Below are 27,485 nucleotides of genomic sequence, written 5' to 3' on the forward strand. Positions count from 1 at the left end.
AAAGGTACAAGTTATTCTGACAGCATAAAGAACATCCCTCACAGTGGCTGGGGGACTGAAAATCTGTGTTCCCCTAAAATTTCTTTGTAATTCCCAATGTAATCATATATGGAGGTGGGGCCTTTGGGAGGCTATTAGGCTTAGATGGGGTCATGAGACTAGAGTCCCATAATGGGATTTGTATCCTTAGAAGTAGAGGAAGAGAAGCCAGCATTTGCTCCCACTCCTCCATGGAAGGAAATAGCCAGAAGGTGACCATCTTCAAGCCAGAAAGAGGGCCCTCCCCAGGAACCGAATCAGTCAGCACCTTATTCTTGGACCTTCTAGCCTCCAAAACTGTGCGATATAAATGTCCGTGGTATTGTGTTATAGCAGACCAAGCTAAGACAACAGAGAGCTGACATTGACATTCTGTGACAAATAGAAGCAATCCATACACTCATTGAGTTTTGAAAAACAAAGATATGGATTGGGAAAACTCCTATCCCATGAGGATCCCAAACTTCCCAAGGATGGAAATTTTCTCCATCTATTAAATCATAATGAATAACATACTTATTGGTACATGTCATCTAAAGCCTTGTCGCTCTATTCTTATAGAAATGTTTGTCTAAACACTAGTCCAACACTTATTTCCAGCGTAGCTTTTCTAATGGAAGGAGTAACATTTTACTCCATGGTGCAATTCATGTACATAAGTGAGGCTGAGTCACTGATATGCAAGAGAACCCAATTTATTGGACGATTTTTGTTATAAGTTGCTCCTGTGGTCAGACTCCTGGGGACAGGTTGCAAAGCCAGGAAACAGCTGAGTTGAGCTGGGATCTAATGTCTTCTGAACTACAGCTCTTATGTTTACAGCCAACTGTAACATTATCCTGAATGAGGCCAAATCCTGTTTAGATAGATACACGTAGGAAAGCAAAGTATTCAGATTTGGTGTGAATTGCCTTAAAACCAGATCCTTTCTCAGGTTGCCTGGAATGGTTCGGGATGTTACCCTTTTCTGATTCAATTAATTGCTGTGGTATTTATTGAGAATCTACCATGTGCCCAGCACTGTTCTAGATGCTGAAGGCCCAGAAGATGAGAAAAGCAACAATGTACAAAAGCTCTTCAGTCATGAAGCTGACATATAAGTGGGAAAAGACAGACAATAAATACTCTGATAAGCATATCGATAAGTAAGAATTTCTGTATAGCAGTTAGTGACAGAAAGAAAAGTAAGCAGGTGTTTGTGATAGGAGGTTTTTGATGGCAGTGACCACGGACTGATTGTTTTCAATATTTTCAGTCGAAGTCAGTTTCCCTGATTTGAGGGTGAAACATGCAGGTCATTAGAAGCCAAGGAGGCAAATCACATGTTTATATCTGTGCTGGAATCTGGCACTGAATGATTGCTTCATGGATACTTGTGAAGGTGTGCATTTTGTTCATGGGAGACAGTTAAAACATGAGAAGGTTTAATGGGGTGCATGGCATGCTTGTTCAGAATTGCTGTTAATCTACTTTGTGTCCAGCCCTTGTATATGCCAAGCACTGGGCAAAGGGCCTTGGGACACACACGTCATTTAATGCTCACAAAGAATCCTATGAAAGAAGTCCCAGTAGCGTTGTGTCCATTCTACAGCCAAGTCAGGGACACAAACAGGAAAGAGGGGGCGCACAGCTGCTCTGTGGCCCAGCGGAATTCATCCCATGACATTCAGGCCCAGCAGCCATTTCTTATCTGATGTGTTCCCAGACTCTGAAGGCACCTCCTGCCACAAAAGACCATTCACAAAGTTTCAAGGGGGTTGTATAGAAGAGCCCCTTCTTTGTTCTGCAGTATTCTCTCAGCAGGGACCTGTCTTCCTGGTGCTGGAATCTACCTGTAGCTTCTCTGCCGGAGAAGATAGATTCCTACCTGAAGCTTCTGTTTGCAGAGAAGGCGATTTCTTAGCTCTTTCTAAGGCTATTCCTTAGCAGCAATCTCTCACTGCGGTATCCTTTATTAGCTCTATTTCTGCCAGCAGGGACACACGGAAGGGTTTTGGGCATATTTTTAAGTATCTGAGTGGCTGCTGTCTCTTTGGTTCTTTCTGCTTTCTTCTCTGCCATGATGGAAACTAAAGAATTTCACCCAGTGATGTTGTTTCAATCGTTTGTTTTAGGTGCTGAGACTACAGGTATGTTTTCAAGGGATTGATAGTTTTTGCTGATGGATGGCATGGAGTGTGTAAAGAAAATGGAGAAAACTAAGGGTTATGGCAGGGATATGATGTTGCCCACTGTGTGAACTGAGCTGACATCATCTGAGATGGAGCAGATTAAGGGAGGTTCAGGGGTTGGGAGAAGTTCCGGACATGTGAAATTTTGGACACCTTACCCTTGAGATGTCTACAGGACAAATATGTGTGTGACTCAGTATATATATGGGATTGGGAGTTACTTGCATTTAGATGCCATGGGGCTGACGTGTGGATAGAGAAGCCATTCAGGGCCTGGGCCCTGGAGCACTCTTGTGGGATCGTGATAGAGGGAAGAGCTCACAAAAGAGGCTGAGAAGGAGCCTTTCTGGGAGAGGGTTGTCACACAGAAGACCAAAGAACTTATTTCAAGAAATGGGGAGTCTACAACCGGGTCAAACACTAAGAGGTTGAGTGATGCGAGCCTAGTATATTGACCACTGGATTTGGTGACCTGGAAGTTTCCTGTCATCTTAAGAGCAAATTAGGGACATGATGTGGGTTAAAGCCTGATGCCAGAGGAATAAAGAGGGAATGGGAGCTCCGGAAGTGAGCAGAGGTGATTCTTGAAATAGCATTTGCTGTGGGGGGCAGGATGCAGAGGAATGGGACTGAAGGGGAAATGAGGCCAAGGAAGCTTATTTATCTATGTACATTTTTAAGATGGGAGTTATTTGTCTGTGAAGTTTTTAAGATGGGTGATTCTTGGGTATGTTTGCATGTTACTCCATTAGAGCCAAAGATAAAAAATGATTGTTGACACAGGAGGAAGAGAGGCAATAGCAATAGAAGCAACATCCTCAGAGAAAATGTGTCAAGAGAATGGTTCCATGTGCTCAGTGGAGGGTCAGCCCTGGGTAGGGGCTGAGATATCCTTCCATTGTTACAAGAGAGAAGGAAGAGGAAGCCAGGATGGGTGCCAGGAGGTTCACAGAGGAGCTCCTGTCTCACGGACTTTGTTTTCCCAGGAAATAAGAGGAAATGTCTGCCTATCTGTGTGTCCTAATTTTTTATTGACAATCATAGAATATTGGAGTAATCAAAATGTACAACAGCAGTTGTTGTGGGTTGAATTTTGCCCCGAAAGAGATATGCTCTAGGTCTGAGTACCAGTACCTGTGAATGTGACCTTATTTGGAAATAAGGTCTTTGAAAAAAAAAATCAAGTTAAGATGTGGTCCTACAGCATTAGGATTAATCATACACCCCTAATCCAGTGAGTGGTGTCCTTATATGAAGAGGGATATTGGTCACATAGACACACGGAGAAGAGCACCATGGGATGAAGGAGGAAGAGGTAAGACTGATGCATCTACAACCCAAGGAAAGCCAACCAATGACTGCTGGCAACCTACGGAATCTTGGAATAGATTCTCCCTCAGAGCTCGCCAGAAGGTACCAGCCTCACTGACACCTGGATTTCAGACACGTAGCCTGCAGAACTGCCAGAGAATAAATTTCTGTCATTTTAAGCCACCCAGTTGTAGTAATGTGTTGTGGCCTCCTTAGTAAATTAACACAGCTGTGTTATATTTTGAGCCATAGATAACCTTCAACTGATCCCTTCATCCAGATGATCATCTTTGGCAAAGATTTTGCCTGTGCTCACTGCAGGATAGGAAAGACAGGGTTTCACCCACAGTGCCCATGTATTGCATCAGAATCATCCAAACTGTTCTTCTTGTTTCATGCCCTGACCTCTTCCATCCTGTTCACAGCCAAGCACCTGGAGTGATCCCTGGAAGGCTCCAAACCCTTCAGGGACTTTACACATCATGGACAATAAAAGCCAGAGATATTCCAGTGCCCCACAAGGCCACACGCAGCCTGAACATCTATTACCTGTCTGTCCATAATTCCTACTCTTCTAGCTCTCACTGCCTCTGCTCCAACCACTTGGCGTTTCCTTGAACACATCAGGCACAGTCTTGCTGTACGGCCTTTGCACAAACTAAGCCCTCCATCTGAATGACTCTCTCCAAAATAGCTGCCTGGCTAACTCCAACATCTTTCTCAGCTATTGCTTTCCAATGAGGGCTACTCTGACCATGCTATTGTAAAGTGCAATCCAACCCACCATGCCCAGCACTGTGGATCCCTCTTGTCTTGCTATATTTTTCCACGGCATTTGTTGCCTTCCAACGTATCATATATTTTATTATGTGATGTTTGGTGTCGCCCTTTTGTCATCCTGTGAAAATACTACCCTCACAGGGCCAAGATTCTTGACTCTTTCATTCACTAACAAATTTTAAGAACACGTAACAGTGTCTGGCTCACAGTTAGTGCTCTATAAATTTTTGCTGAATGAATGAATAAAGGTAATGTGTATAGCAGAATAATGTAGGTATAACTAGGTAAGCGATGAGTACATGGTAGCAATTATTATAAAAGGATTCTACTATAAATTATCACTGGACTCAAAACGGGAGTCCTAGTACAAAAGACACGTACTTGACATCACTAAAACACTGCATACCCACATGATGCCCTCTCTCCACAAAACTGATCCCTGCTGAGCAGTAACTATTAACCACCCACTGCCTGGTAAGTCCTTATGCTAAGCACCATGAATACAAGGGCAAGAGCAGGATTTTTGGTTGCACAGCTGGTGTTTCAGGCACCCATCCTGCCAGGGAACCTCACAGAAGTGCCCCGTGTCACCCGAGTACGCAGAACCCAAGCCCCCAAGCCATTTTCCCCATGCCATCCTAATGGCGCCCTCAGCCTTGATGGGAGAAGCCACGATGTTCCTGCCCACCACCTCTTAGTGGCGACAGGAACCTGCCCGCTCACTCACTGCGTGCCCATTGGCTGGACAGTGGTAGAGGCGGGCCCTGACATGCGCATGCCCAGAGGGAGGAGCCAGAGGGGCACCTGCCAGCTCCTTGGGTGCCTGCGGTGTCCCTGGCTTTCCTGAGGGGGGCTCACTAACGGCTGGGTCCCGTCCCGCGGAGGCTGAGGAGAAGCAGGAGGCGAGTCCCTGAGGAGACGCCGTGACCTGAGGGCTTCCCTTACTGAGGAGGCCTCGTGCTTCATCTGTCACAAGCGGTGTCCAGGCCGGTGGTGACAACAGAGGCAATGCTCAGGCTTCTGAGACGTGCTTTGGCCTTCTTCCATAGTACAGCCCACCCCACAGAGCAGCAGCGCCCACAGCAGCAGGGCCCACAGGAGCAGGGCCCACAACAGCAGGGCCCACAGCAGCAGGACCCACAGCAGCAGGGCCCACAGCAGCAGGACCCACAGCAGCAGGACCCACAGGAGCAGGGCCCACAGCAGCAGGGCCCACAGCAGCAGGACCCACAGCAGCAGGACCCACAGGAGCAGGGCCCACAGGAGCAGGGCCCACAGCAGCAGGGGCTCCCAGAAGGTATTCCTCTGTGTGTTCCCTTGGCCCCCACCCCAGAAGCCTCCTAATAGGGGCTCTCCTCACCCCCGGTATGAGGATCTGGTGGCTCTGGCGGGTACAGCACGTGACGGCGGCTCCATCTTCTGTGCGTGCATGGGTAGGCGTCCTGCGTCCCCAACAAGTCCCTGAGAACCAACTCCCAAACTCTCCTGTCCATCTAAAGCGGGACGGTGTTGACAGAGACCACCTTGGGGGCTGTACCGCCTGTGGTTTTCCCCAACATGGATGTGCAGTACATGCCTATTTATATTTCCAGTAGGCAAGAAACTCCCTAATTGCGAGTGAATTTAGGCTTGTATCCCAAGCAGAAATTTAATTTGAAGCCGAGTGGATGCCTCATACATATCTGGTCCTGTAGGAGAGCAGAGAACCCGTTGTGCGGGCCAACTGCTGAGGTCAGATCCATAAATATTGCTGGTCAGCTAGGCTTGTGTAGAATTAAAAAGAGAGAGAGAGAGAGAGAGAAAATGAAAAGGAGAAGGAGACCTTTTGGATGCCGTTTTGGGCTGGCCATCAATCTCCAGATATCTTTTAGTGCTTTGTCTGCTGAGATGATTAAGTATCTATACAAGGTACTAGTCATTATGTTGGTGATAATGATGGAGGGATATAGTAGGAGCAGAAGCTAAAAGACTCTCACGTGTAGATATGGTGATAACAGGTAACATTTACACTCTCTTGTGCAAGACACTCCACAGCTCTCGACAGTTGATGTGCATGTGTCAGTTAATACAAGGCGGGCGCAGTGGCTCATGCCAGCTCTTTGGGAGTTCCAGGCGGGTGGATCACTTGAGTCCAGGAGTTTGAGACCAGCCTGAGATAACATAGCGAAACTCCGTCTCTACTAAAAACACAAAAATTAGCCGGGTGTGGCGGCATGCACCCGTCATCCCAGCTGCTTGGGAGGCTGAGACATGAGAACCACCTGAACCTGGGAGGTGGAGGTTGCTGAGAGCCGAGATCGCGCCACTGCACTCCAGCCTGGGTGACAGAGCCAGACTTTGCTCAAAAAATTAAAAATTACTTGAAAATTAAAAAATTTTTAAATAAAAAAAAGAAAACTGCAACAACCCTATTAGGTGAAAATTTGATTGTTGTGGGTTGACAGAAGAAAACAAAGTCAGAGACGTTAAAAAACTTCTCTGCCCAAGTTTATGCAGATGGTGAGTGTAAGACATATTTGTAGTAGATGTTTGCATTTGAGGCTAATAATGTGACTTTTGTTTCTTTATCTTGTAGGTGACACCCAGTTGACAACTGTGCAGGGAGTTGTCACAAGTTTCTGTGGTGATTATGGCGTGATTGATGAGTTGATCTACTTCAGTAGTGATGTTGTGACTGGCAACGTGCCTCTAAAAGTTGGACAAAAAGTTAATGTGGTTGTGGAAGAAGATAAAATACTTTATGGATTGAGAGCAATCAAGGTGAGATGTGCATGAGTCTGGGAATTGTGTCTTATCTCAATGGGTTTTCTTTCTCCATCTTTCTATTCTTGTATTAATGCAACATCTCTACTGTGATCCGTAGAGTGGATGTAGACTGCAATTTGAAGCCCCACTCCTCTGAAGCTGTAGGTTCTTGTGTTCTAATATTTGTAGTGATATCTGCTTTAAAACATAAAAATTACTCATCTATTCTTCTAATCTTTAAACAACATGGGTAACAATAATAATTATTGAACTCTATACAATCCTTCAACTTCCCTTATCAGGTAAAAAACCATTTTCTGTAGTGTGCATTCATAGCAGTGGAATTGCTATGTGAAACCATGTGCCTTGTAAACATTTTAAAAAGAGCTTCATGGAGGTATAGTTCACAAACCACAGAACTCTCTTAAGGGTACAATTCAGTAACATTTGGCAGATTTACAGAGTCCTGAGAATATCACCTGAGTCCAGATATTTACCCATTCAGTGGCTATTATGAAATTATTCTTTAGCTCTACTGTGCTAATTGATTCTCTCAGCAATAGGCAGTAAGACTGCCCATCTGCCCATATAGGCAAGGACAACAATATTATCAATCTGAAATCTTTGCAAATATGAGAAGGGAAAAGCAGTCTCATCGTTCATTTGGAATTATTAAGGATCTTAATGAGATTACAGCAAGTTTCCTTTCTTGGACTTATTATACAATAGGGATATTTATGGCTATCTCTATGGTAGGAACATTAGATTTGTAATAGGAAAGTTTGTATATGACGTCCTTGTGGCATTTCCTCCGATACCATCTTTTTTCTTTGCTTTATATCTTTCATTCTTTTACAGCCTTATTGAGATATAGGTCACGTGATTCACCATGCAATTCTCCCATCTACAGAGTACAATCCAGTGGTTTCTAGTTTGTTCACAGGGTTAGGCAACAATCACCACAAACAACTTTAGAACATTTTCATCACTCAAAAAGGAAGCTCCATAACCATTCATAGTCTTTTCCTATTTCTCCCTGATCCCCCAACTGTCCCCTCCCCCTGCAACATCCAGCCCTAGGAAATCACTTATCCATTTTCTGTTTGTATATATTTGCCCATTCTGGACAGTTAAAAAAGGTTCCTTCTATATAACTGTAATGATATGTCCTTTCACCAACATCTCCTCATTCCTCCATCCACCCTAACAACCCAAGCATCTGGCAACCACCATTCTACTCTACACTGCTATGAGGTAAATTGTTTTATATTCTGCATGTGAATGAGACCATGCAGTTATTTGTGTTTATGTGACTGTCTTATTTCACTTACATATCATTCTTCAGGTTCATCCATGTTATCCCAAATGGCAAGATTTTATTCTGTTTTATGGCTGAATAGTATTCCATTGTGTATTTATACCACATTTCCTTTATCCACTCATCCGTAGATGGACACTTAGATTGCTTTTGTTTCTTGGCTGTTATGAATAGGGCTGCAATAAACATGGAAGTGCTAACATCTCTTTGACACACTGATGACACTCTCTTTGGATACATGCTCAGTAGTTCATGGATTCATGTGATTCATGGATTCATGTGATAGTTCCATTGTTAATATTTTGGAGAACTTCCATACTGTTTTCCATAATGGCTGTAACAACTTACATCCCACCAACCGTGCATAAAGTTTCCAATTTCTCCACATCCTTGCCAATACTTGTTATCTCTTTTCTTTTTAATGTTAGCCATTTTAACATGTGTCAGGCGGTATCTCTGTGGTTTTGATTTGCATTGTCCTGATGACTAGAAAAGGTGAGCATTTTTTTAATATGCCTGTTGGCCATTTGTATGTCTCCTTTTGAAATATGTCTATTCAGGTCTTTTGCTCATCTTTAATAGGATTATTTGTTTTCTTGCTATGAGTTGTTGGAGTTACTCATACATTTTGGAAACTGACCCCTTACTAGATGTATAGATTGTCAGTGTTTTCTGCTATCCTGTAGATTGTCTCGCCACTCTTTGATCATTTCCTTTGCGGTACAGAAGCTTTTTAGTTCAAAGTAATCCTATTGTCTGTTTTTCCTTTTGTTGCCTTTGCTTTTGAGGTCCTATTTTTAAAATGTCATTGCCCAAAACAATGTCATGGAGCTTTCCCCCTATATCTCTATCTAGTAGTTTCATAGCTTTGGGTCTTCATTTTAAAGCTTTAAATCATTTTGAGTTGATTTATATACATGCTGAGAGATAAGGGTGGAAACTCATTTTACTCAGATGAATATCTAGTTATTTTCAACATCATTTATTGAAGAGAGTGTACTTTCTCAACATTGTGTGTTTTTGGGCCTTTTGTTGAATATCAGTTGACTGTAAATGCACGAATTTCATTCCGGGCTCTGTATTCTGCTCCATTCGTGGATGTATCCACTGGTACTATGCTGTTATGCTTACTATAGCTTTGTCATATGCTTTGACATCAAGTAGTGTGATGCCTCCAGCTTTGTTCTTTGTATTCCAGACTGCTTCGACTACCTGGAATCTTTTGCGGTTCCATACACATTTTAGGAGTGTTTCTTCTATTTCCAAGAAGAATGTCATTGGTATTTTCATAGCAGTTGCATTGAATCTATAGATTGCTTTAGGTTACAGACATTTTAACAATATTTATTCTTCCTGTCCATGAACACATGATACATTTCAATTCGTTCCTGCCTCCTTCAATTTGCTTCATTAATGGTTTATAGTTTTCGGCGTTGCAATCCTTCACCTCCTTCGTTAAATTTATTCCTATTTTATTTTTTGAAGGTGTTTTAAATGGGATTGTTTCTTGATATCTTTTTCAGATAGTTCCCTATTGGTGTATAGAAATGCTACTGATTCCTGTGTGTTGGTTGTGTATCTTGCCACTTTACTGAATTTGTTTATTAGACCTTGTAGGTTTTTCGTGGTGTCTTCAGGGTTATTTATAAGTAAGAGCTTCCCGTCTTCAAACAGGGCCAATCTAAATTCTTCCTTTTGAATTTAGATGCCTTTTGTTTCTTCTTGCCTAGTTTCTCTGACTAGTACTTCCAGAACTATATGCGACAGAAAGGGCAAAAGTGGGCATTTCTGTCTTGTTTTAGGTCTTAGAGGAAAAAAGACTGCAACATTTCCCCATTCAGTATGATGTTACCTGTGGGTTTATCATATATGACCTATATTGTGTTGAGGTGCACTCCTCCTATATCTAAGTTGTGGAGTTTTTATCACGAAGGGATGTGGAATTCGGTTAAATGCTTTTCCTGCTTAAATTGGAATGATCCTATGGCTTTTGTGCTTCATTCTGTTCATGTGATATAGCACATTTATTGATTTGTGTATATTGAAACTTTTTTGTATCCCAGGAATGAATACCTCTGGAACATGATGAATGGTGTTTTTAATGTGCTGTGGAATTTGGTTTACTAACACCTTCTTAAAGATTTTTGCAACTGTGTTCATCAGGAATTTTGGCATGTAGTTTTCTTTGCTTTTTTCTTTTTTGTGTTTCCTAGTCTGGGTTTTCTACCAGGGTAACGCGGGTGTGATAGAATGCATTTGGAAGCGTTCCTTTCTTATCATTTTTTTGGAATAGCATTAAAAGTATAACTATTAATTCTTCTTCTTTATATATAAATTTTGGTAGTATTACGAAGGGAAGCCATTCTGTCTTAGACTCTTCATTGATGGGGGATTTTTTATTACTGAATCACTTTCCTTACTTGTTAATGGTCTGTTCAGAATTTCCATTTCTTCATCATTACATCTTGGTAGGTTGCATGTGTCCAGGAATGTATCCATTTCTTCTAGCTTGTCCTGTTGTAGGTAGATGATTGTTCATAATAGTTCTTATGATGTGTTTTATTTTGGTGATGTCAGTTTTGGTGTCTCCTTTTTCATCTTTGCTTTTATTTATTTGAATTTTCTCCCCTTTTTCCTTTAGTCTAGCTAAGGTTTTGTTGATTTGGTTTACCTCTTCAAGAAACCAACTGATTGTTTCATTAATATTTGTATTGTTCTTCTCATGTCTATTTGATTTATTTCTGCTCTGCCCTTTATGATTTCTGTCCTCCTACTTTTGGATTGCATTTTTTTCTTCTTTTTTTTTCTAGTTCCTCAAAGTGTGGTGTGGGGTTGTTTATTTAAGATGTATCTTTTCTTTTGAGGTAGGCTTTATTGATGTAAACTTCACTTTTAGAATTGCTTTTGCTGTATTTCATGGGTTTTTGTATGTTGTGCCTTCGGTTTCCTTTATCTCAAGAAATGTTAACACTTCGCTTTTAATTTCCTCATTGACCCATTAGTTATTTAAGAGCATGTTGTTTAATTTCCATCCACTTCTAAAGTTTCCAAAGTTCCTAATTTTATTGATTTCTAATACTTTACTGTTGTGGTTAGAGAACTGATTTGATGTTATTTCAAATTCCTCTAATTTGCTAGTACCTGTTTTATGGCCTGCCCCATAATCTATCCTCGAGAATGTTCCACATGCAGTTGGAAAGAATATGTGTTTTGGAGTATTTGGATGGAATGTTCTGTAAATGACTGTTAGGTCCATTTGGTCCAGAGTGCAGATAAATCTCACTTTTTGTGGGGTCAGTGTTCTGTCTGGACAATCTACTCATTGTTGCAAGTTGGGTGTTGAAGTCCCCTACAGTTATTGCATTGCAATCTGTCTCACCATTTAGACCTTAATATTTGCTTCATATATTTAGGTGCTGCTATGTTGGGTGCATATTTTTGGAAATCATTATATCCTCTTGATGAATTGATCCCTTCATCGTTATATAATGATCTTCTTGTTCTTTTTACCGTTTGTGATTTAAAGCCTATTTTATTTGAAATTAGTTTAGCTGCTGCCCCTCTCTTTTGGTTTCCCTTTACATGGAAGAATATCTTTTTTCATGCCTTCACTTTCAGTTTACGAATGTCCATTAAGGAGAAGTGGATCTCTCATAGGTTTGGTTGTTGTTGTTGTTGTTGTTGTTGTTGTTTAAATCCATTCAGCTACTCTGTGTATTTTAGTTGAATGTCATCCATTTCTATCAAGTTAATTATTGATAGGCAAGGATTTACTGTTGTCATTTAGATAATTTTTTCTACTTATTTTGTAGGTAATTTCTTCCTTTCTCTTTTACTGTCTTTCTTGATGAATAAGAGATTTTTCTCTATTAATATGTTTTGTTTCCTTGATATTTTAAAATGTGTCAATTACATGATTTTTTTCTTTGTGGTTAGCATGAGGCGTACAAAAACATAATCACAACAGTTTATTTATTGATAATATAACTTTGATCACAAAACACAAACACTCTACCATTTAACTCCACCCCCAGATTTTGAGTTCTGTATTTTACACTTTACAACTTTTTATATTTTATATCCCTTAATGAATTATTGTACGTATTTTATTTTTACTAGTTCCTTTTTTAACTGTTACATGAAAGATATACATGATCTGGACACCACTGTTACCTTAATAGAGTATTGTGAATGTGTGTGGTTACTTTTACTAGTGAGTTTTATACCTTTAGATATTTTTGCATTACCCATTAGCGTCCCTTATGTCAGTTGGAAGAACTCTCCATAGGATTTCTTGTAAGACAGTTGTGGTGGTGAGGAAGTTTCTCAGCTGTGATTTCTCTGTAAAAGTCTTTTTCTGCCCTTCACTTCTTGGTACATTATTCTTGGTTAGTCATTTTTTCCCTTGATGTCCTTGAATGTATCATCACACTCTCTCCTGGCCTGTTATGCTTCTGCTGAGAAGTCTTCTGGCAGGCATATTGGAACTGCATTATATGTGATTTGCTTCTTTCCTCTTGCTGCTCTCAGGATTTTTTCTTTATTTTTCATCTTTGAGAGTTTGATTTTAATATGTCATGGGGTAATCTTATTTGGATTGTATCTGAATGCAGAACTTTGGTCGTCCAGTACCTAGACGTTTATAACTTTCTCTAGGTTTGGATGGCTCCCCATTATTAATTTTTAAATAATCTTTCTACCTCTTTTTCACTCCTCCCTCTTGAACATGAATGACTCATACTATTGCTCTGCTGATAATTGTCCCAGAAATTCAGTAAGTTTTATTTTCATTCCATATCCTTCCTTTTAATTTTGTCTCCTGTGACTGTATATTTTTAATGAAGCTGTCTCCAAGTTTACAGATTCTTCATTTTGCTGGACAATTTTCCTGTGGATGTTCTCTATTGTATACTTCCTTCATTGTATTTTTTGACTTTTGTATTTGTTTGGTTTTTTAAAATTCTTTCAATATTTCTTTCAATTTACTCTGATAAATTCTAATCATTTCTCTGTAGTTGTTTTCAAGGTTCACAGAGCATGTGGAAAATAGATATTTTGAATTATTTATTAAACAACTCAAACATTCCTATCTCTCTAGGGTCAATTACTGGCACCTTGTTTTGTCAGTTTGGTGATGTCATGTTTTCCTTATTGTTCTTGATCTTTGTGGTAATGTGTTTATATCTGCGTATTGAAGAAGTAGGTATCCATTTCAGTCTTTGCAGTCTAGCTTTTAGGGGACATCCTTCAGCAGTAAGCCTGTCCGGAAACTCTATATAGGTCTCTTTTGGTCCTTATGCTTGTGAACACTACAGCTATTGAAGCACTAGGGGGCCTCCTAATCCCAGGGACACAGCGACAGATGCTGCAATGGCATGCATTCCCTTAGCTGTTGAGACTGGTGCCTTGCAAGACTGGAATCCAAGGCTCCACTCATTCACAGAGGACTCCCTGTTGCTGTAGAATATTCTGAGCATAAGGCCACTGGAATCACTCGGCAGAGATGTGGGACAGGTATTGAGTTTGTTTTGCTGTGGCTGTGGCTTCCTGTCTGTTGCCAGGGTGGGTCTAGAGACTCGGTCCACAAGTACCATCTCAGAGTCTGGGGCCATGGGCCATGGGCGTTTGTCAAGTGGTGGCATATAGTGTGGAAGGCCTGATATTGGGTTCCCAGGCAATGTCCTATGCTTGCTACTCTCTCTCTCCTCCGGGTGGATGGTATCTCTCTCCATGCTGTGCTGTTGAAGGTCGGGGAAGGGGTGATGTGGGTAATGTAAAACTGTCTTTACTACCCTCTTCAATGCATCTTTTCTTATTTTCATGCTATAACTGGGTACCGTGGTCTCTCACCTGGTTTCCTTCTCTCAAGTGATGGTATTTTCATACAAGGATAGTTTTTCACATTGATGTTTCTGCAGGAGGACAATCACTGGAGAGTCCCATTTCTCCATCTTGCTCCCCTCCTCCTCCATCTGTTTAATTTTTACATACTATAAATATGTCCATCTTGTCCATGTGGCTTCTGGGTTCAGGAAGTTTCCTTAGGCTAATTCTAACACATAATTTACACGAGTATTCACTTAGTTTCTCTTCTGAAAGTCATTCATTTATTTATATCTAAACGTACAGTCAGCCTGTGTTTACTTTCCATGTATAAGACTGAGAGAAGGATCCGCGTCTTGTTTCACTACTGGCTATTCAGTTGCCCTAAACGTTAATTGTATAATCCACTTTGCCCCTATCGTATTGAAATGCCACTTCTGTCATACAACGCATTATTGCAAACATTTCAATCTGTCCGTACCTGCTGTTGTGTTGGTGGTATTTCCAAGGCATAAGAAACAGAGTTGGGAGCCATGAAACATGGGCAAAGCTTTAGTCTGCATATGTCTGTGAGTTGGCGTGGAGTCAAGGAACAGAGAGGTCCGAGGGTGCTGTGGATCATCCACTGGGATACTGACGGAAGTGGTGGTAGACACATGGATGGGAGGCTAATGCCTCATTCCTTCATGACAGTAAGTGAGGGGAAAATAAACATCAGATTGGTATTGACAGCTGGAAAGACACCAGTTAAGAAATGAGAATAGCAGCAAACTAGGCTATTTTTAAAACCATGAAAAATTATTTACAACTCAGTGGCTCAAGTTTCCATCAGAAGTCTTTGATCAGCAAATTCCAACCCTAGGAGTTTATCCTATAGTTAAGTCAAGCAAGTAGTACAAATTTTAAGACACAAGCGAAATGTCTAATTACGTGGAATTGGGTTAGTAAATTATGGCACATCCATTAATTGGGATTCTCTATGAGTGTTTCTGTCCTCTCTTGTTATTTGAAAAACTTTGTGTTCATTTAATGTGATACTTTACTACTGAATACCATGCTAATTTGCTTTTAAAATGAGTATTTACATATGTATATATATATTTGTGCACAGACAAAAACATCAGGATGAGTGTTACTGAGAAAATGTAGTCCCTGGTGGTCTCTTGGTAATGGAATATGGATTATGGTGTAACCGCCTTTTGCTGTCTGCATATCTGTTTTTTTTCCCCTACTTTTAGTACAATGAACTTGCATTATTTCTGTAAGTTTTAAGGATTATAAAATAAGGACTATTACACTTCCAATAAGGAAAAAGGTTTGTATGCCTCTCTATTGTAGATAAAGTACAGCCCTAATTTGACTTGGTTTATTGAACCTCCCCCAGTTGAGGTTATTGTTCCAACTTTATCTTGAACTTCTGTCTCCTAGACCTGGATCTGGAATGTTAGGGTTTTGCTCCCTAGGCTTCTAAATTGTGTTGTTTTTCCTCTCTGCCTTCCTGCTCCTCTACTCGTGTTTACAAGTTTACACCTCTGCCTTCTTTCACAACCCAGCACAAATCTGACTTCCCCCAAGCAATGCCGCTATTTTCTCCCTGTCTGAAATGTTCTCCGTTTAGGTAAGTCACAGAAACTATCTTTAAACTAGTCTTATATCATTCATCACAACCTGCTTATGACTACATATCTTTCCATTTTACCGTCATTTCACTGTGAATTCCTTTAGGTGAATGACGGTATTTTTTAAATCTGGGAATCTAATGGTACAAGGGCATTAAACTTGGGTATGCAATTAATGTTTTGGGATACATTTCACAATTCATGAAGCACACACATGATTTCTACCATCATCTCAAGTCTATGGTCCATTTAGCACGTGAACTATATTCACCAGTGTTAAGGATGGTTTTTGAAAATATTTTGGAATACCAGTGTTTTAACCATGTAAGTTCCTGTGTTTAAATTTGTATTATTTTTGAAGTAACTCTTTCCTAAATCTTACAGGTGGATGTTGTGCCTCACCCTCTTAACGATGATGGACACTCAGACTCAAAAATCAGAGTTTTAAATGGATGTGTTACTTCTATAAGTGAAGATACTGTTTATATTAATAACATCATTTATTTCCCTATGGACATTGTTTCTGAAGGTATGATTTACATTTTGTGATATATGATGTAATTCTTAATTTTTTGAGTGGATTTTAGTCCTAGAACAAATTTTACAGTGTACTTGGCTTCAGCCAATGGGTCTTCAATATTACAGGTAGACCTTTCCAATTGAAATTATGTACAATATAGGGGCAAATAGGCAGTATTTTAAAATGTCTGCTGTCGTCTATTGTGCGTTCATTTGTTCAATGCCCTCAGTAATGCCTGGATATATTTTTCATTCACATAAGAATTTAATTTCTAATCATGGAAACAATCCTACAAGTACACAGAGACACTATTTTTAATACCCTTCAAAGACTATACTTGCAGGGATCATTTCTGTAGTTGGTTGCTAGAGAAGTTTCTGTGACAGGGCAGAGTACCAAATTTTAAAAGAATACACTTCAAATCTTCAAAGTTAGGATTGGAGATAGTGCTTTGTGGCTGTGTGTGTGGTGTGTGTGTGTGTGTGTGTGTGTGTTGTGGAATTCTGTTTGTAATCAGCTGATATGTTCTAATATTTCGCTTATAACCAAAGATACACTTTTTTTTTTTTTGCTATTTTTGTCCATTGCAACAGTCATATAGCTTGGGTATGAAAGGGGAGATTAGCTCCACTTCCCCAGGCAGCTTGCTAGTTTGTTTCCTTGGATGCAAAAACAGGACCCTGACCTGAATTTTGTTTTAAGATGTTGACTCTGTCTGCTTTGTCGAGAAGAGACTATGAGGGAAGGGTGGAGTCAGGAAATTGGTCAGGAAACCGTTGTAATATTCCTGGTGAGAGATGATGGAGATGTGAATGAAAGTGGAGAAGTGGAGGACCTGAGGATTGAGTTGACTCTGGATATATTTTGAAGTTAGAGAAGAACCCAGGAGGTAATGGATTAGATCTTTGATGTGGAGGAAAGATGAGTCCAAGGTACCTCCAAAGTTTTTGGTTTGAGCAGTGGTGAGAGTGGAGTTGCCAGTTTGTGATGCAGACGACTGAGGCAAACAAAAGTTGGTGAATATGAAGAATACCAACAACTCAGCTTTGCACACGTTAGATTGGTGTAAGCATATGGATAATTGACCCTGAGGTTGGTTAGAGCTGGAGGCATATACATTTTGGAGTTATTGGCCCATAGATATACAGTAAACCCACACAAAAGAAATGTATGTAAATTAACAGAGACAGACAGAGAGACAGAAGTCTAACACTGTGTCTTGTATCAGTCTACAATGCTGGGTCCTAAGGTGAATACATATTTCACTTTGTTGATATTGCTAGTTTTCTGGAGTCACTGTGGCAATTTACGGTCTCAGTTGCAGTTGGGATTTCCATTTGCTCCAGATTCTTTCACGTACCTTTGTTATCCTGTGAGTCACTTTTAACTTATCGTAAACTTCTGTTTCAACCTCGATGGTCTTAACGGTAACCCTTAAGGCACAGACTTAAGACACCACATGTTCTCACTCATAGGTGGGAATTGAACAATGAGAACACTTGGACCCAGTAAGGGGAACATCACACACCCGGGCCTGTTGTGGGGTGGGGGGAGTGGGGAGGGAAAGCATTAGGAGATATACCCAATGTAAATGACGAGTTAATGGGTGCAGCACACCAACATGGCACATGTACACATATGTAACAAATCTGCACGTTGTGCACATGTACCCTAGAACTTAAAGTATAATAATAATAATAATAATAATAATAATAATAATAATAAAAAGAGTTCATCAGCGGAACACAACACTAGGGGAAATTTATTCATTCTGAAAGTAACAACATTTCCTAGTGGTACTGCTACCACTACTACCAATCAACAGTTATTTGGTGGTTACTATGCACCAGTGATGATTCTGTGTGTATCAACGATATCTATTAAGTGTCACAGCAGCTCAGTATCTTGAAGGCTACTTATCGTGCTTCTCATTTTATAAATGAAGAAAACGAGGCACAGAGAGATTAAACATCTTGGCTAAGGTTGCAAACTGAGTGAGTGGCAGTGTCAAGATTCAAACGCACATGGCCAGGTTCAAACTTGTGCTCTTACCTACATGTTTGACTGCCTCTCACTAAGGAGTTGTGAACACGAACAGTTGTTTAGTAAATCCTGTGCTGTTCCCTCAGATTGGCTGTGATGCACAGTTCACACTTTGCTCCATTTGACTTTGTTAAATCAGTAGAGGAGAGTCAATGCCTAAGGATTATAAACTTCTTCTTGAACTTACCGATTTACAGTGTGTCTGTTTAAATATGTGCAAAAATGACTTTAGGTGTTGCAGAACTGACTTTAAAGTAGTACACTATCAAATAACGTGTGCAATTCAAGATGACCTAGTTAAGAGATCATGACACTCACATTTCTCCATGGCTGTTTTAGATTTTGTGCCTTATAAGGGCGACTGGTTAAAAGTTGAATATTCCACTGAACCAGGCTTCTCAAACTTCAAGGCAAGCTCTGTGAAGCCCACCCGTTGTATTCATGCGGAAGAGGTAATTTCTTTCCTGTTGCTCCCATCATCGGTTTCTGTGAACCCTTCCTTTCGTGATAATTTTCGTGCCCAGGATTCTGTTGGGTGTAATGGGAATTCCAGAAAATATGAAGAAATACATTCTTTGCCAACAAAGGAGCCACTTTTCTTACTGAAAAGGCAGGACTTCCCAAAGGAAATAATTAGAAAATTATGTAGAACAAGCATATTAATCGATTAAGTTCTAAATTGTGCATTTTACTCAATACCCAAATTTTATTAGAATCTTCCAACAACAGGAGGAAGAAAAACAATCTTTGTGTCAGAAAATTGTAGGGAAAGAATGAACGGAGTGCGTTGTGGGACTTGAGCTTAACAGTAAATGTTGAGAATGATTTGGGTATTGGAGCCTGAATATGACCAGCAAATTCAGGGCAATAGAGGGTAATGGACATATTTTGGTAATATTTAGAGCTGGATTTCTCATCAAAGACCCAGGCCTCATCCCTGGAGAGCCTGTTTTAATTGGTCTGTGGTGGAGCATGGACATGGGTATTCTTACAAAGCACCCCTGGTGTTAGCAATGGGTCAACCAGGTTGGAAATCAATGATTTGCATCGAAGTGACCTGCACTCATGCAGGACCCAGAGTGAGGAGGTGCAAAGCTGGTTACAGTGATTATCGGGCTTTCTCATAATCATTTCCATTATTTATACTCACAGGTCTGCATTACTAGCGTACATGGAAGAAATGGGGTGATAGATTATACTATTTTTTTCACCTTGGATTCTGTGAAACTTCCTGATGGATACGTACCTCAAGTAGATGATATCGTCAATGTGGTCATGGTGGAGAGCATTCAGTTCTGCTTTAAGTGGAGAGCGGTTTCTATCACCCCAGTACAAAAATCATGACAAAACATTTTTATTCTGTTTATATTTCCTTTTATGAGCAGTAAAGGGGCTGGTTTAACTGAAAAGGTTAGCTTAGTAAGCCTAAATAGTATTTTACATATGACTTTTCTGGCAAATCTAATTGAGATACTGGCTAGTTCAATTGGACCATGAACCCAGCTTAGGGAAGTGCCTTAACAATTAAAAGCATGCTAAATTAGCTTGCTAGTCACTGGAGGAAAGGAGTTCTTAATTAAAATGAACACTGCCATTAAATTTGAATTCCATATTTCCTATTAGCAGCAGCAGATTCCAGGATGACAGAGACCTAGGACGGCCCTAAAGGGAACATCAGAGCCAAAGCATTTAACAGAAAAGTCATCAGGGACAGCATGTTAAAGGCATGATTTAAAGTTACACTTCAGTTTTGAGTCCCCCTTATGCTGTCTGTACAACCTGTATTGTTCCATAGCCTCTTTCATCTTCTGTCATTCACATAATTTGCAATGTTTATTATTCCTTATGTTCCTTCTTCTCCATGCTAGAATGTAAACTCCACAATGGCAGGATGTCTTTTGGTCGGTTTTGTTTTTCTTTCTTTTTTTTTTCTTTCATTAAAGCATCACCAGCCCTTAGAGGAAGGCGTGACAGACTCACTGAGCAGATAAAATGTTATTAAGTTCAATGACTGAATGATATTTAGCTGTGGTTCATTCATCACTGGTTCCTTAGGAATAAAATTGTTGAGCAATGCATTAAGACCTCTCTGTTGATTTTTTTAACAACACCAACAACCATAGAAAGCAGACTCTGCTGTAAATGGGCCTCCATGAGCCACTTTGTTGCGGGGGTGCAGCTCATGTGTAGTCATGAAGAAACATACAAACACAGAACTTTTGAAGGAAGGACAAGCTGCTTACCCGCTGGGAAGGGTTATAATAAAATCCAACAAGTACATCCCACGAAATTTCATGCTTTTGTCTAACAGAACATTTAACCATGTAGCTGTGACCTAGGGGAAGGGATGTATTCAGACCTATGGGTGTAGCTTGAATGTGGTTGGGAACTTACCCTGACTCCTCTGATTCATAATTCCACCATTACCCCCAGTCCTTGAATAAACAGGGTTGTGTTTTGACTTTCCACTACAGATCCAGTGAGACCTCCCAATCATCCAGGGATTTGTTTCCCACTTGATAGGAACAGTGAAGGTATTATAGAGTTCCCATTTTCACTCATTGGTTCACTGAGTGAACCAATCCTACTGACTCTCTTTGATGTGCCAGGCACTGTTGAACCTCTAGAGTTATACCCTTAACCAAAAGGACAAAATTCCAGGCCCTAATGGAACTTCTGTTCTTTCAATGCCCCCACCCCCCAACCATCCTCGGCTTCCTGACCCATGCAGCAGTAGCTCCTATGATTGAAAGGGGCAAGTGGGAGCTGTGGCAATACCAGGTCCCTGTGAATGTCGTCATTCAAAAGCAGCCCCACACCCTGTGGAATTACAGAGCAGTCCACGTTGGACTTGAGAGATGCAAGGGTCATGACTTTCACTACCTCCCCATTTAATTCTCCAGTTTGGTTGATGTAGAAGAATGTTATTTGGGAGTTATAATGCATTATGATAAGCCCAATCAGCTGGTGATTCAGTCACAGCTGCTGTTTCACAAACTTCCTCACTGGACTGAGGATCACCTGGGAGGTGGCAGTTCAGCTGGGCAGGGGGGCAGGGATTGGATACATTTCCTCCACCTTCTTTCAAATAGCAAAGCCCAGAACCACTTTGCTTTCATAAGGCAGACCAAGTGGCGGTATTTTTTGAATATTTTGCCTCAAGGATGTGTTAACTCCAAGGTTCTTTCCCACAGTTGAGAATGAATTGTGTTTGATCATCTCACCCTCATCACATCTGTGTCCCTAAATGTACGCCCTCACGGCACAAGGACAGAAGGGCCCAGGGAGCAGGAAATAGTGGACTCTGTCGGAAATGTGCTTTTCCCACGTGTGAAAGAATTGGCTTGAAAATACAGGGACCTGTCACCACGAGTTTCTGGGGCGCCAGTGTTCTGCCACGGAGCTTCCAACTGGCCCCACGCCATGAAGGCGTTGCAGATGTGCTGATATCAGATGCCTCTCAGCTCATTTAGTGATACATGCAATGAAGAACATGAAATAAGATAATGATCTTTAGCCGGGTTTGGCAAACTATGGCCCTTCTGCCATTTCTGGCCTGATGCCAGCAATGGTTCTCAAAACATAAAGTTATACTTAGGTACCCGGAGCTTAATCATGGCCCAATAGATTGAACCTAGTGTTCTCGCTGTCATGATTATGCATACTGTTAATCAGAGGGGTACCTTGAAGTCTCTCATCGTGATTGTGGTTTCATCCTCTAACCACTTGTAGCTTTCAGAGGTTCTAGTTCATCATTTCACTCCTCTTGTGAGATGCATAAATCTTTAACTGTACATCTGCCAAAGGGATATATTCTGTGAATGTAAACAACTCCTCTTTGTTATGCTTAGGGTGTAGTTCTCTGTTTTGTCAAAATTTCAAATTCTACGTAATCAGCACCATTTACAAGGATCCCTGTTCCCTTGGTGTTGGAGAATATGGTGTTTTGAATTGAAGTTCTTATATCTATTGGCAAACTTGAGGTTGCAAGTACACCTCCATTACCAGCCCAGGAATACAGAGTTTATTCTATGTTTTCTTCTCTTTCCACCTTTCCACGTGTATTGTTTCCTTCTCAGCTTTGGAGAACCCTACCTTCCATTATCCTCTGTGTATTTACTTCTTTGCACAATCCTGCTATATATGCTCTCCTACTGTGGACAGCCTTCCATCTGTTCTCTAACTCCCTCTTCTCATGCACCCTGGCTTGCAGGAGGCCTCCTTGGAACCGTTTTTTGGCAGGCTCCATGCCTGCCTTCCTAAACTTGGGTGCCCTGCTCTACAGGGATGGGAGGGCTAGATAAAAAGGCTCTCTGTTGCCTTTGGAACTCCTCACAGAACTGGTTTTTAGTCACCACTTCATTGTAATAGTCACCTAGGACAGCCTGGGTTAAGGGCTTCATGAGATTCTTTCCAGAGCTGCTGGCCTGGCCAGAAGAGTGAAGTGTTGGGGTTGGTTAAGGGCTATCAGTCTAAACATCCACAACTTAGGACTCAGATTAGTTAGCATTCTTGTTGGTCTCATAAGGTGGAGGAAGAGAGTTCACCCTGCTGGGGCAACGTCATCCTACAGTGGTTTCACTTCCTAAGAGCATTGCCCCAGTTGACCCTAAATGATGTGGATTAGAAACTTCATTCCCCCAATCCTATGGATAGTTGAAGGCCTATTGTATATACCAAAGATGAGAAGCATAACCTTATTATTGAAGTTCCATTGAAAGGAAACAAAAGGTGGTTGGGCACGGTGGCTCATGCCTGTAATTTCAGCATTTTGGGATGCCGAGGCAGGCAGATCACCTGAGATCAGGAGTTTGAGACCAGCCTGGCCAACATGATGAAACCTCGTCTCTACTAAAAATACAAAAAAAAATTAGGTGGTCGTGGTGTCGGGTGCCTGTAGTCCCAGCTACTCGGGGTGGCTGAGGCAGGAGACTCCTTTGAACCCAGGAGGCTGAGGTTGCAGTGAGCCAAGATCATGCCAATGCAGTCAAGCCTGGGCGACAGAGGGAGACTCCACCTAAAAAAAGAAAAAAGAAAAAAGACAAAGAAAGAAAAAGAAAGGAAACAAAAGGTACAAGTTATTTTGATAGTATAAAGAACATACCTCACAGTGGTTAGGGGCACTGAACATCTGTGTTCCCCTAAAATTCCTTTGTTGAAGCTGTAATCCCCAATGTGATCTATATGGAGATGGGGCCTTTGGGATGCTATTAGGCTTAGATGGGATCATGAGAGTAGAGCTCCATAATAGAATTAGTATCCTTAGAAGAAGAGGAAGAGAAGCCAGTGTTTGCTCCCACTCTTCCATGGGAGGAAACAGCCGGAATTTGACAATCTTTGAGCCAGAAAGAGGGCCCTTGCCCCGAACCGAATCAGTCAGCACCTTATTCTTGGACCTGCCAGCGTCCAGAACTGTGCAATATAAATGTCTGTGGGATATTGTTATAGCCGACAAAGCTAAGACAACGGAGAGCTGACATTGACATTCTGTAACAAATAAAAGCAATCCAAACACTTATTGTGTTTTGAAAAACAAAGATATGAATTGGAAAAACTCCCATCACATGAGGATACCAAAATTCCCATCGATGGGAATTGTCCCCATCCATTAAATCATAATGAATAATATACTTATTGATACATGTCATTTAAAGCCTTGTCACTCTATTCTTATAGAAATATTTGTCTAAACACTAGTCCAACACTTATTTCCAGTGTAGCTTTTGTAATGAAAGGAGTAACATTTTACTCCATGGTGCAACTCATGTGCACAAGGGAGGCTGGATCACTGATCTGCAAGAAAACTCAATTTATTGGCTGATTTTACTTACAAGTTGCTGCTGTGGTCAGACCCCGAGGACAGGTTGCAAAGCCAGGAAACAGCTGAGTTGAGCTGGGATCTAATGTCTTCCGAACCACAGTTCTGACGTTTACAGCCAGCTGTAACATTATTCTGAATGAGGCCCAATACTGTTTAGATAGACGCACAAAGGAAAGCAAAGTATTCAGATTTGGTGTGAATTGCCTTAGAACCAGATCCTTTCTCAGGTTGCCTGGAATGGTTCAGGATGTTACCCTTTTCTGATTCAATTAATTGCTGTGGTATTTATTGAGAACCTACCATGTGCCCAGCACTGTTCTAGATGCTGAAGGCCCAGCAGATGGAAAAAGCAACCACGAACAAAAGCTCTGCAGTCATGAAGCTGACATACAAGTGGGAAGAGACCGACAATAAATACTCTGATAAGCATATGAATAAGTAAGAATTTCCGTCTAGCAGTTAGTGACAGAAAGAAAAGTAAGCAGGTGTTTGTGATAAGAGGTTTTTGAGGACAGTGACCACGGACAGATTGTTTTCAATATTTTCAGTCGGAGTCAGTTTCCCTGATTTGAGAGTGAAACATGCAGGTCATTAGAAGCCAAGAAGGTGAATCACATGGTTATATCTTTGCTGGAATCTGGCATTGAATGATTGCTTCATGGATACTTGTGAAGGTGTGCATTTTGTTCATGGGAGACAGTTAAAACATCAGAAGGTTTAATGGGGTGCATGGCATCCTTGTTCAGAATTGCTGTTAATCTACTTTGTGTCGAGCCCTTGTATATGCCAAGCACTGGGCTAAGGGCCTTGGGACACACACGTCATTTAATGCTCACAAAGAATCCTATGAAAGAAGTCCCAGTAGCGTCGTGTCCATTCAACAGCCAAGTCAGGGACACAAACAGGAAAGAGGGGGCGCACAGCTGCTCTGTGGCCCAGTGGAATTCATCCCCTGGCATTCAGATCCAGCAGCCATTTCTTATCTGATGTGTTCCAGGCCTCTGGAGGCACCTCCTACCACAAAGATCATTCACAATGTTTCCAGCAGGTTGGTATAGACGAGCCCCTTCTTTGTTCTGCAGTATTCTCTCAGCAGGGACCTGTCTTCCTGGTGCTGGAATCTACCTGTAGCTTCTCTGCCAACAGAGTTTGAACCCTGCAGAGGAGGCTGAGTCTGACTTAGTGAAGTTTGCCAGAGAAGGCTATTTCTTATTTCTTTCTAAGGCTATTTCTTAGCACCAATCTCTTGCTGCAGCATCCGTTATTAGCTCTATTTGTGCCAGCAGGGACACATGGAAGGGTTTTGGGCATGTTTTCATATGTCTGAGTGGCTGCTGTCTCTTTGGTTCTTTCTGCTTTCTTCTGTGCCATGATGGAAACTAAAACATTTGACCCAGTGATGTTTTTTTTCAATCATTCTTTAGAGGTGGTGAGACTACAGGTATGTTTTCAAAGGATTGATAGTTTTTGCTGATGGATGGCATGGAGTGTGCAAAGAAAATGGAGAAAACTAAGGGTTATGGCAGGGATATGATGTTAACCCACTGTGTGAACTGAGCTGACATCGTGTGAGATGGAGAAGATTTATGGAGGTGAAGGGGTTGAAGGAAGCTCAGGACATATGAAATTTTGGACACCTTACCCTTGAGTCGTCTATGGGATAACCACGTGTGTAACTCAGTATACATATGGAATTGGGAGTATGTGCATTTAGATGCCATGGGGCTGGTGTGTGGATAGAGAGGCCATTCAGGGTCTGAGTCCTGGAGCACTCTTGTGCAATCCTGATAGGAGGAACTTCTCACAAAAGAGGCTGAGAAGAAGTCTTTCTAGGAGAGAGTGGTCACACAGAAGACCAAAGAACTTATTTCAAGAAATGGGGAGTCCTCACCTGCGTCAAACACTGAGAGGTTGAGTGATGAGAGCTTAGCATATTGACCACTGGATTTGGAGACCTGGAGGTTTCCTGTCATCTTAAGAGCAAATTAGGGGCATGATGTGGGTAAAAGCCTAATGCCAGAGGAATAAGGAGAGAATGGGAGCTCAGGAAGTGAGCAGAGGTGATTCTTGAAATAGCATTTGCTGTGGGGGACAGGATGCAGAAGAATGGGACTGAAGGGGAAATGAGGCCAAGGAAGCTTATTTATCTATGTACATTTTTAAGATGGGAGTTATTTGTGAAGTTTTTAAGATGGGTGATTCTTGTGTATGTTTGTATGTTATTCCTTTGCAGGCAAAGATTAAAAAAAAAAAGATTGTTGATGCAGGATGAAGAGAGGCAATAGCAATAGAAGCAACATCCTCAGAGAAAATGTGTCAAGAGAATGGTTCCATGTGCTCAGTGGAGTGTCAGCCCTGGCCAGGGGCTGCGATGTCCTTCCATTGTTACAAGAAAGAAGGAAGACAAAGCCAGGATGGGTGCCAGGAGTTTCACAGAGGGGCTCCCGTTTCATGGCCTGTGTTTTCTCAGAGAAATAAGAGGAAATGTGTGCTTACCTGTGTGTCCTAATTTTTCATTGATAATCATAGAATATTGGAGTAATCAAAATTTACAAGAGCAGTTGCTGTGGGTTGAATTTTGCCCTGAAAGAGATATGCTCAGGTTCTGAGCTCCAGTACCTGTGAATGTGACTTTATTTTGAATAGGGTCTTTGCAAAAAAATAAAAAATAATAAAGTTAAGATGAGGTCCTACAGGATTGGGATTAGTCATATACCCTTAATCCAGTGAGTGGTGTCCTTACAAGAAGAGGTATATTGGACACACAGACAGATGGAGAAGAGCACCATGATATGAAGGAGGAAGAGATTGGAGTGATGCATCTACAACCGAAGGAAGCCAACCGATGACTACTGGCAACCTGCGGAATCTTGGAATAAACTCTCCCTCAGAGCTTGCCAGAAAGAACCAACCTCACGAAAACCTTGATTTCAGACTCATAGCCTGCAGAACTGCAGAAGAATAAATTTCTGTTGTTTAAAGCCACGCAGTCGTAGTAATGTGTTGTGGCCTCCCTAGGAAATTAACACAGTTGTGTTACATTTTGAGACATAGATAGCCCTCAACCGATCCTGTTAACCAGATGATAATCTTCAGCAATGCTCTTACCTGTTCTCACAGTAGGAGAGGAAAGACAAACAGGTTTCATCCACAGTGCCCATGGATTGCATCAGAATCATCCAAACTGTTCTCCTTGCTTCCTGCTCTGACCTCTTCCAGCCTGTTCACAACCAAGCACCTGGAGTGATCCCTGGAGGCTCCAAATCCTTCAGGGACTTTACGTGTCATGGACAAT

The 27,485-nt window shown here is 41.3% G+C and overlaps 2 protein-coding genes and 1 pseudogene across 2 annotated transcripts in view; 2 read left to right on the forward strand and 1 right to left on the reverse strand.

The window, feature by feature from the left end:
- The window catches only part of ZNF75D (zinc finger protein 75D), a 222,969-nt gene that overhangs the window by 54,011 nt on the left and 141,473 nt on the right, over positions 1–27,485 (reverse strand). The window lies entirely within an intron of this gene.
- LOC100974571 (cancer/testis antigen 55-like) lies at positions 5,096–20,446 on the forward strand. Its single transcript, XM_055106894.2, has 5 exons — positions 5,096–5,598; positions 6,877–7,061; positions 16,191–16,335; positions 18,709–18,821; positions 19,522–20,446. Exons 1-5 carry the CDS (start codon positions 5,310–5,312, stop codon positions 19,711–19,713), a joined length of 924 nt encoding a protein of 307 aa, XP_054962869.1. The 5' UTR covers positions 5,096–5,309; the 3' UTR covers positions 19,714–20,446.
- LOC112438811 (small nucleolar RNA U3) lies at positions 16,654–16,734 on the forward strand (annotated as a pseudogene).

This window comes from Pan paniscus, chromosome X, assembly GCF_029289425.2.
Source record: "Pan paniscus chromosome X, NHGRI_mPanPan1-v2.0_pri, whole genome shotgun sequence".
Classification (NCBI taxonomy): Eukaryota; Metazoa; Chordata; class Mammalia; order Primates; family Hominidae; genus Pan; species Pan paniscus.

What these genes read in the sequence shown, in the direction of transcription:
- LOC100974571 (XM_055106894.2), top strand. Translation starts at nt 5,310, where the DNA reads ATGCTCAGGCTTCTGAGACGTGCTTTGGCCTTCTTCCATAGTACAGCC. An exon ending in GCAGCAGGGGCTCCCAGAAG is followed by an intron (nt 5,599 to 6,876) that starts GTATTCCTCTGT and finishes TTTATCTTGTAG; the next exon opens with GTGACACCCAGTTGACAACT. An exon ending in TATGGACATTGTTTCTGAAG is followed by an intron (nt 16,336 to 18,708) that starts GTATGATTTACA and finishes TGGCTGTTTTAG; the next exon opens with ATTTTGTGCCTTATAAGGGC.